This window comes from Equus asinus, chromosome 8, assembly GCF_041296235.1.
Source record: "Equus asinus isolate D_3611 breed Donkey chromosome 8, EquAss-T2T_v2, whole genome shotgun sequence".
Lineage (NCBI taxonomy): Eukaryota > Metazoa > Chordata > Mammalia > Perissodactyla > Equidae > Equus > Equus asinus.
In genome coordinates this window covers 95,118,705-95,129,287 of record NC_091797.1, presented here as the reverse complement: position 1 = coordinate 95,129,287, position 10,583 = coordinate 95,118,705, and the positions used below count along the sequence as shown (strand labels likewise).

The following is a 10,583-nucleotide window of genomic DNA, read 5'->3' as shown; positions in this document are numbered from 1 at the left end:
AGGTTCACATGGAACCAGTGAGCACAGTGCAGGGATTTCAGCCCCACCAGCCCCTCATCCTATAGCAGGTGCATGAGCATCCTGCCCCTACAGGCAGTGTCCTGTTGAGCTCAGAGTCAGGGCCAGGCTTATCCCAGAGCCCTGGGTCTGGGAGTGGGTGTAGGCCGGAGTGTAGCACCTGTGCAGTGAGTGAGGAGGCCAGGGAGGAGAGGGGTCCAAGCATGGTGGAGGTGCCCAGATTCTGCTCCCTGAGTCCCAAGGTTGGGCAGGTTCCCTCCCAGGCCTCTCTTATCCCCTTGCTGGAGAGAGCTGCTGGGTGTGCAAATCAGCCAGGGCTCACGGAGGGTTATTTGTGGAGCTTTGTGCTTTCAGAGAAAGGCTCAGCCCCAAGGGACACAGAAAGGGGAGGGGTGGCCCCTGCAGAACCCATACCCAGACCAGGAGGTGCTCCTCCCCCTGCTGGTTTCATAGCTCTGAGCCAACATCACTATCTCAGTCTGTGTCCCGGACTCACTCCTGGGCTTGTCCGTTCATGGCAGAGCTCAGAGGTGGAGTCTGTATTTTCTGAACCCATCATAGAATGTTAACCGTAGAGGTGACCATACGAGGCTTAGGTCAGCGCAGTGTCCTACCCCTGATCACAGTTTCTGAGTATCAGACCTGAGCAAAATTCCTCCCTTGCCAAGTGCACATGGAGTTTGTAGGAGCCATTAAGGTGCTGTAAGTTTCTGTCCTTGGGCAGAGGTCCTGGGGCAGGTCATAAGGGCTGTGCCTCAGTATCCCTGGTGTGCACTCAGTGCCAGGAACATATCTAGTGTTGAAGAAAAGTTTGAGGGTGACAGTTTTAGCAGGAATGGGATGGGCTTGAGAGAATGAAGTACCTGGATCTGTACCAAAGAAATAGGAAAAGTCTACAAGATCTAGATCTGAGAGACTTGGGGTCAGAATTCTTCATCAGTGTCAGAGGTGATACTGTAGGAAAAGAAGGTTAGCTCAAGGTTACTAACGCCCCTGCATGGAGAGCCCCCTCGCCCTCAGGTCCTCAGCACCTCCAGGAGGCTTTGCTACATAACTCTGCTGCCTCCTGGTGGCTGCTCCGCACCTTCTGCAGGAAGCGCAGGGGCCTCCTCTTTCAAGAGGGAATTTCAGAACCTACTGCTCAGGCCTATTTAGGTTTCTTCAGACCCACTTTGGTCTGACACATATGCCAGACCTGAGACCTGAGAATTCAGCATGAGAAGGACACAGCCTCTGCTCTCAGGAGAGTCCATCCCCCGAGTGAGGCAGTGCAGTGGGTGCACTGGGTTTGCAGACACAGCTGTCCCCATCACCTTCTACCTGGAAATTGACTTTTATATTTATTTAAAATCAGATGCTTGCTTTTCCTAGGTCCCTCTCAGCTGGGGTTAACCATGTGTCCCAGCGCTGGGCCATGAAATGTAAGTCTACTTACATGAAATGACAGTCTACTGGAGGTCTTCTCAGGGAGCTTTTCTCTTATGAAGATTAGAAATAGACTAGATTCATGCAGCACCATTCCTCTTGAATATGGGTGTGATAGCTGGAACCGCAGCAGCCCTCATGAGTTCCCACATCAACAAGAATGAAATCAAGGCCATGATCATGGGGATGGGGGTACACAAAGTGAGAAAGTTCCTAGGTCTCATGGGATTGGTGAGTACCTGGAAAACAACAGCCACTTGACTTCAAACTCACTTTTGCAGCATTAAAATCAGCTCCCAGTTGTTCATGCTTTTGTTTTTCATGAGTGTGTTCTTGCTAGAAACAGCATCTTTGGCCAATTAGGGAAATATTAATACAAATACATCAGTTAATAAAAATGATGAGAGGAAAGAATCGTACAGTAGTAGGTACTGTGCACATAATTAATACAGACCCAGACAGAAAATGAGAGGCAGATCATTTTATACTCAGAGGTTGGGCACCCCCTTGAAGATGTGACTCTGGATCTTCTCTCAGGAAGAAATGAGGACACAAGTAACAGGACTGAGTATGAGAAGAGCTGAGTCAGAGCCTGTGGGGAAGAGTCTGGTGTGTCCCAGGACCTGAAACAACCTTGGCCAACCTGAGGGGAGCTGGAAATCTAATATCAATAATATTTTATTGTAAATTAAGAGTTTGGGGGGCAGTAGTGATGTGTAGTCAGGTGTGACAAAAGGGAATTTCCACGTAATAAATCAGGTTCTTTGCAGCTGACTCAGCACAGGGTGGTGCTGATGGAGCAGAGTCAGGTTTGACATGAGTGGGTTCAGACCACCCCTTGGTCCTCCTAGGTGACCTGGGGATGAAGACTTTCAAGAGAGTGCCTACTAATCTCTCCCCTCCCCCAGTACCCAGAATGCAGCCAGGATGGGGACTTAAGCTGCTGCATGTGACTCTGGTCCTGAGCCATCTGCCTACTCTCCCATGTGAGTGACCAGTCACTGCTTTCCCTAAATTTCTACAGATTTACTGATGTGACTGGGAGCATAGAATTTGGGGTGCCCCTGACAGGGAACGAATGGGCTGAGAAATGCAGTGACAGTCCCTAGGTGCCTTGGGGATGAAGAGAGAAGATGGAGTTTTATGCCCCAAACAATAACCTCTTCTGAGACTCTAGAAGCAGCCCGGGCCAGGAGAGCAGTTCTGGGAAACTTCTCATCAAAAGTTTTGGGTCTTTGATGTAGACTCTTCATGTCAGTTCTCCCAGCTGTCTGTGGGGGCACTGCCGCACCTGGACCCAGGGTCCATCATGCATCTGGGAGAGCAAATAGCTCCCTGCTCCCTTTGGGGCTGGTCAGAAACCCCAAGGACAACACACTCCAGATTAGAAGGAACTAGAGTGACCTTTCATAATATTTACCCTGGAAATTCCTTGAGATTATGGCTTAGGCTCCAGGGATCCAGTAGATAATATATCACTTATTGACTGCTATTGAGTGGTCCGTTAGCATGACAAGTTCCTTGCACATTTAATAATCCAAATATACTGTCAATACTTTATGAACAGAACATGATTTTCTTTTTCAATGTCTGGTCCCCATCCCTTGTATTCTACATTTGCTCTCATGTGGGATAGGAGGATACTCAGAGAAAGTTCTGGTTTTCCTTTTCAACAAATTACACACCTGACAATTTCGTGTTTCAAATGTGGGCATTTTCCCTGATGAGCCTCTGACTTTCTGTGTGTAGTAGGAAATCTATGTGCCCTTTGTCCAGCTTGTCACACGTTGATTAAAATTCTCCAGGAAAATGATTTTCTTGTGTAAAGTTCACTATTTTGGTTGGCAATCCAGAACTTTCCTCATTTCTCCACTAAGAGTTTGGACACTGACACTTTTGTGAGGAAAGGCATGCATTGTGAGGATGTCAGATTCTTTTTTCTTCACACAGTAAGGTGGGTCATATCCAGCCAATGACTGAAGAGTCAATAGCCATGCAGGTACCAACCCAGTTCCACCCAGAACCTTGTTTCAGACGAAAACAAAACCTTTGGTATAAGCGGGCTGTGTAACCGTGAAGGTTGGGGTAGTAAACTGAAACACAACAAGTTTTCTTGATGGGAACCATCATTTACAACACCTACAAATGTTACACCATGATATTGGGGAAATGTTTTCATTCATCCATTTGGATAGAGATGCACTTGTTCGCCAGTTTCTTATACAAAACCTTCTCAGCACATGCTACCTGTCTTCAATGTGCCACTTCATCACATGTTGAAATGGGGATCTTTTCATTTCCGTCCTCCTCCTCATCCAGGCACCATCCCCACTACAAGGTGGCACACTAGGTTCTCTTCAACCATTGATTATTGCTGTTCTGGGCAAAACCTGTTACTAATTAACCTTCTCTCTGAGACTTTCCCCTCAGGGTCACTTTGTAAACATAATCTTTCCTCTGTTTCTGTTGAGACACCAAAGCCAGTAAAAATAATCCTCATGTGGACTTGTGAAACGGCTGGAATTGACAGTAACCATCACTTTATTTGTGCTCCATCCTTGGCTGCATGTCTGAGATGTTTTCCACCAAAGGCGTGCAGCGGGATCTGAAATGTGGGTTCAACAGTCTGAGTAACACCCCAATATGAGTAAATTTCACTGTGCCCTGGACATTGTCCCTCCTCACACTAGTGCAGTGAAAACATGACAGTCTGTAGTTCTTCATCATCAACCTAACCAGGATTGTGCATAAGTCCAGACCAAACCTCCTCCCCCTCTGACATATCATCATCCAAAATCACCAATTTGGACATCAGACATGTTTGTGGAACACAAACGCTAACAAAATAGAAAATGAATATTCATAATATATTACCAAGGGAGAAGATGTGAGAGAATGTGAAACTTCCCAGTCCCAGTCACTTTTCACCCACATGATTCCTGATAACATCATGTGCACTGATGGGGTGGGAGATGAGCATGAGATACAGCACGGGAAAACTTCAGCTGTAAAGTTACACGTTCGTGCGTGCCTTCAACTTCCTGTCGCCCGGTAGACCTTGCCCACTTCTACAGTCCCTGACAGCACCATCATCAGCCTCCCTCTACCTCTCTCTGCAATTCAGTGCCCAGCAGTCAGGAGTGATCCTACTCTGTGCACCAGAAACTTTAAATGGACTCAACAGGTGGACAGAGTCCTGTTGCACACAATGAACATGGTCCTTCCTTGTGGAAATATTTTAAAGTTTCTGGAAACATCAGCATCAAAAGAATCTTGGCTGAGAAATGGTAGGTCAGAAACTGCTATAAACAAAGTGTGAGGGTTTGAATCTTCAAGATACTAGTTGTGTAAAATCTTTATAGCATTAATAGACATTCCTGTGCACCTGGGGAAACGTGACTACGGACCATGCAGAGGACTGTTGTTACAATTCTCACAAATGATAACAGTATTGGGCTTAGTATACTTATATACCTGTGGACACAAAGGAAGAGACAGAGAGAGAGCAGCAATAGGGTCCAAAGTGTGCAGTGAGGTGTCTAGGGAGAGGATATATGACTTCACCACACTATTCATTCAAATTTTCTGTATTCAGAAATATAGGAAAATTAAAATGGTTGGACTATTAGAGAAGAGGAGAAACTGAGAGAGAAAATATGCTCCAGTGAGTCTGGTGTTTGTGGTCTGGCATCAGACATCCCTGTGGGCAGAGTGCCGCAGCCATGCAGAGCAGGGAGCCCCATCACGCCAGCAGCCATGTAAAATGTAGAGGAGGAGCAGGTCTGGACCTTGGAATGGAGGGGTTTCCTGGTGAGCTCCAAGGAAGGTAGTCCAGAGCCCCACAGTTGAATACAAATCCAACATGGATCCAAGGTCAACCCCTATAGGGTCAGACCTACCTGGTGCAGGTGATAGGGCTTTTAAGTAACAGCCAACTCAGACCCTGTTCACCTGTCCCCACACTTCTCTCCCTGGTAATGGGAAGAGAGGGCAGATTTGAAAAGCTGGACAGAGAAGCCCCCAGCCCAGGATGGTGAGGACAATGGTAGCTAGAGGCAAAACTCAAGGTGACCCCCTGCACTGTCCCATCCTGGCCTCTGACCCTCTGGATGTCATCTATACCTGCCTTTCCTGAGCACATCAAGTCGTGTCTGAGCACACAGACCACAGGCAGGGACAGAGTCTTTGTTGCCAAGTGGCCTCAATGAGCTCTTTGTCAAGTGGTTGGAGAGAAGAGGGGGCTATGTGTTTTCAATCTTGAATCTAGAAAGTGATGTGTTCCATAGGAGCTGACAACAAAACAGGGGGCAGCAGGGGAGCAGGGCCGGGATAGGACTGATTTGACTCACTTCCTCATCACTAAGAAGCAGTGAGAAAGCCCCCACCCCACCCTGCATAGGAACAGCAATAAAAACCAGCCTCATGGCTGAATGGGAACTGAAGGATGCTCAGAGAGGTCATGTTGCCAGAGTTTGAGTCTAGGGTCTGTGAAGTTTGATTCTTGACCAATGCTCAGTCCTGTGGGGCTTTGCCAGGAACTGTTGGTCCCAGGAGACACAACTATAACCCCAAAAGTCACTGCTGCTTCAGCACAGGTGATGGAGACTATCTCCCCAGAGGCCCCAGATGCCTTGGGAGGCTGAGTCAGGAGACAGGGCCCCCAAGTCTGACGGGAGGGAGAAATGTGGACAGAGCTGAGAGCAGGGCCAAGAGCCCATGAACCTGGGTGGGAGGGAGAGCAGGTCCCCTGTGCTCCACACACTGCCTTCCTGTCGTGACTCTCACCTGAGCTGTGAGGAGCAGGTGAGCAGGAGTGAAGCCACTCAAAGTGTGGTCCTTCGAGGACCAGCAGCACAGGTTCCCCTGGGAGATGTTAGACATGTAGATTCCTGGGCCCTGCCCTGACCAGTTGCAGCTGCATCTAAATCTTGTGGAGACCCCCAGGGGACTCTGTGCTCACTGAAGTCTCAAAAGCTAGGGTGTAGGTCACCAGGGAAACTGTCAGCTCTTCCTGTGAGTCTCCCTGATTCCTTCCTGGGCCACCCGGTTCTTGGGGCTGAACTGTGCTGCCCTTGTCAACTCAGCTTGATTCAGATATAGCCTGCCAGGATGTGGAAAAAATGTTCAGGAAAAGGCTTTTTCACAAGTGCATGGGTGGTGTGTTCGAGTGATGTCCCAGTTGGACATCCAGACAGAAACAGGTGGTTCCTGCTCTTTCCTTGATCTCACCCAGACCCAGTTGATTGGGACATTCCTACTTTCTCACATGTCATGCTCTCTTCTGTCTTCTAGGTTCTACATATTTTTCTCTCTTACTGGAACTCTTCCCATGACCCTGATGCTCACGAATGCCAGAATCTCAGTCATCCTTTCATTCTGTGTCCATAACCCATGTCTAGGAAATGGTTTCTGAAATCCAGAATATTTAGAAACATAGACTTATACAACTTTTACATTTATAATTAAATCTTCACATTGGGTGTGGGATACCCATTTGCATGGAATAACACCCCATCCCATCTCTGCACCTCCAATCTCACTCGTTTAATTTAATAATAGGACTAGAAACACAACCAGAAGCAATGTCTGCTGCAGGACAACATCGTGACTCTTGAAAAGATCATGACTTTTCTCCTTTATTCTATTAACATGGTGCATTCCATTGACTGTGTCGCAGGATCTAAAACAACCTTGCATTCCTGCAACAAGTACCGCTTTGTACTGGTGTATATTCTTTTTTTCATGTTGTTGGCTTAGGTTTTTAGTAATTTCTAGAGGAGTATTGTGTTTAAATCCCTAAGGGTTATTGATCTATACTTTCCCTTCCTTGAGATCTGTTTCCCAGGTTTTGGCATCTGAGTATGTGTGGTCTAATAGAGTGAGGTGGTAAGTGTTCTATCCCCTCCTACTTTTTGGGAGAGCTTGTGAATAATTGGTATTAATTCTTCGTTCAATATTTCTTGGAGTTTTCAAATGAAACCATCTTTGTGTGTGTCTTTCTCTGTGAGTAATGATTTTCTTTGTGTGTGCGTGTGTGTGTGAGGAAGATTGGCCCTGAGGTAACATCTGTTGCCAATCTTCCTCTTTTTGCTTGAGGAAGATTGTTGCTGAGCTAACGTCTGTGCCGATCTTCCTCTATTTTATGTGAGATGCTGCCACAGCACGGCCTGATGAGTGGTGCCAGGTCTGTGCCCAGGATCTCTACCTACAAACCCGGAGCCATCAAAGCAGAGCACACAAACCCAACCACTATACCACAGGGCCGCCCATCTTCATGGGTAATTTTTGATTACCACTTTAATCTCTCTACTTGCTGCAGGTTTCATTACGTTGTCTATTTTTTTTCAGGCAGTTATGTTAATTTGCATGTTTCTAGGAATTTGTGCATTTCATTTAATTTTTTGGTGTGCATTTTTTTGTCCTAATCCCTCACAACCTTAAAGTCCTGTTTTATCTCTGCAACATCAGTAGTAATGGCTCTTCTTTAATCCTGAGTTTTAGTAATTAGTGTTTTTACTAATGATCAGCCTACTGAAAGGTTTGTTAATATCATTGATGTTTTCAAAGAACCAACTTTTATTTTGTTTGATTTTCTCTAATGTGTTTATATTTCAATCCTTTATTTCTCCTTTATCGTTTACTTCCTTCCGCCTGCTTTTGTTTCAGTCTTCTCTTCTTTTCACAGTATCTTAGGGAGGATGGTTACAATATTGATTTGAGATCACTTGTATATTCTACATGTAGCACTCGTAAAGCAGTGCCAGTGGATCAATACACACCTGTGTGTATGTGCATGTCACCACCAACACGTGCAATCTTTCCTCTGCCGTCATGGACACACGGAATATAGTTTATAGAACTTGCTTTTGTTTCCATGTCTATAAATTACATCATTTGATCAATTTTAGGGTCAATTTAGGTTAATTGATTTTTGTACCTATTATTGCTCTTATTTCCCTGATTCTATGTAAGAAATATTAATCAAATGCCAGGTATTCTGAGTTTTCCTTGCTGTGTCCTGCATACTTGTATTTCTCTCACTGTCATTTTTCTTTTTTTTTTTGGATTCAGTAAAGTTACTTGGACACAGGTCCATCCTTTCTCAACTTGCTTGTATAGTGTTTAGGTGGCAGCAGAGCAGACTTTGGTTTGTGGCTAATTTTCCCCACAAGTGAGGCTAGTTCTCCTGATTAGTCAACCTGATGCCTTAACCAGGAGCTCTCCCCTCTGACTGGGGAACAAGCACTACATGACTGTGAGTGTGAGCCCTGGAGAATGTTCCTCCAGTGCCTCTCCTCAGACTCATGCAGTTTCCACCCACACATGAATCATCAGTCCTCTTAGGAATATGTGCGGAACTCCAGGGTTCTCTCTCTCTGTGCAGATCTCTTTTCCTCTATATTCTTCCTTCCAGACATTTATTTTCTCTTTGGTTCTGTGACAGCACAATGTGACATGAAGAACTGCATGCAATATGATTTGGAGGTGATCTCTCATGAATAAAGAATGGAGGCAAGACTGGGCAGATCTGCAATGTGCTGGCCAATGAGGACTCAGCTGGGAGTCCCTGCAAGGTCATCTTGCACTGAGGCAGGACCTTGGGCTCTTGGCATCGGGCAGACATGGGACCTGAATCACACAGAGAGGAACAGAACCTTGGGGGAGGCAATTATTTGCCGATAAAGTACTTCCCAGTGAGGGCACAGCTGTGAACATCCAGGGCCCCCAGCACTGTAGGGTGGGTGTATGAGCCCTGAAGAGGGGATCTAGGCAGACAGTACAGTGTCCACTACCCTAGTTTTCTTCTTTCAGAGGCCCAGGCTGTAACGGGAGTCAGAGGCTTCAGAGGATGAGCTGGTCTTGGCGGTTCTGGTCACTAACCCAGGAACAGTCTACTAATATGTAGTCCAGTCACTCCCACTTGGAAATTCAGACACAATGACTAATGGCCATATATCCTCCTCACTCTGCCTGTCCACCTAGGTCCTCTGGCCACAATTCACATACTTTCCCAGGAAACAGCAGAGTAACCAGGTCCTACCAGCCCTAAATCCAGTCCTGATCTATCGTCCAAAGAGCCTGCCTGGATGGCTGGGAGGGGAGGGCAGCCTGGGGATCTCAGGGCTGGGATCTGGGCAAGAACTGCTCATGGCTGTGTCTATAGTCCTCATGTGGATGGAGGAGAGTGTGACATAGATGGAGAAGAGGTTTGTGTCTCACTTCCCCATCAGCCTGTGTCACTGTGAGCTTCAGCAGCATAAGCATCTGCTGCCAGACAGTAATAGTCGGCCTCGTCCTCAGCCTGGGCCCCGCTGATGGTCAGCGTGGCTGTGTCTCCTGAGCTGGAGCCAGAGAATCGTTCAGGGATCCCTGAGGGGCGCTCATTACTAGCATAGATGACCAGCACAGGGGCCTGGCCTGGCTTCTGCTGGTACCAGTTACCAAAAGCACTTTCAAAGTCGCCTCCCTTGCAGGTGATGGTGGCCGTCTGTCCCAAGGCCACAGACACCGCAGATGGCTGAGTCAGCTCAGAAGAGGCAATGGGACCTGCAAAAGAGGAGAATAGAGGTGAGTATAAGGATGAGGGTGTCATTCCCAGAGGGAACACACCCTGCAGCCTCCCTTCTGTAGAGCTGAAGGTCTAGGCCAGGCTGCTCCATAGTCGCTTTAGGGGCTGAGCCCTGGGGAGCATCACCTGTGCAGAGAGAGAGGAAGGCAAACAAGAGAGGGGTCCAGGCCATGGTGGAGATGTCCCAAAGCACTGCCTCTGAGCCCACAGCTGGAGATGTGCCTCAAGGTCTCTCTTATTCTCTAGAAGAAATGCAAATCTACTTCCTCCTTTTTGTGGCCTTGCTGACTTTCTCCTTCCTGATCAGAAAAGGGCTCAGCCTAAAGAGGCTGTGAAAATGGCTCCTATTCCCAATGCCTGTCCCTGAGCAATCAGAACTCTGACTTGTGTTGAGTGAGAAACTGCAAATCCCTGCCCCCACCACATGCTCACACACCTCAGTCTGTGCCCTGGGTTTCCCCTCTGGGCTTGGGGAGAAGCCCTCAGTCATGCTCTAGTGATGTGTCATCCATGTTTGTGGACTGGGCAGTGGTGAAGTGGGAGCTTGTATGGACATTGGTCATGCTGTTAT

The 10,583-nt window shown here is 47.2% G+C and overlaps 1 gene segment (V, D, J or C); it reads right to left on the bottom strand.

Moving 5' to 3' along the window:
• Positions 1–9,635: 9,635 nt before the first annotated feature.
• Positions 9,636–10,320, bottom strand: LOC106848154 (immunoglobulin lambda variable 3-19-like). The segment is given in 2 exon segments: positions 9,636–9,990; positions 10,139–10,320. Coding segments are annotated over 2 exon segments (366 nt in total).
• Between the last annotated feature and the right edge of the window lie 263 nt (positions 10,321–10,583).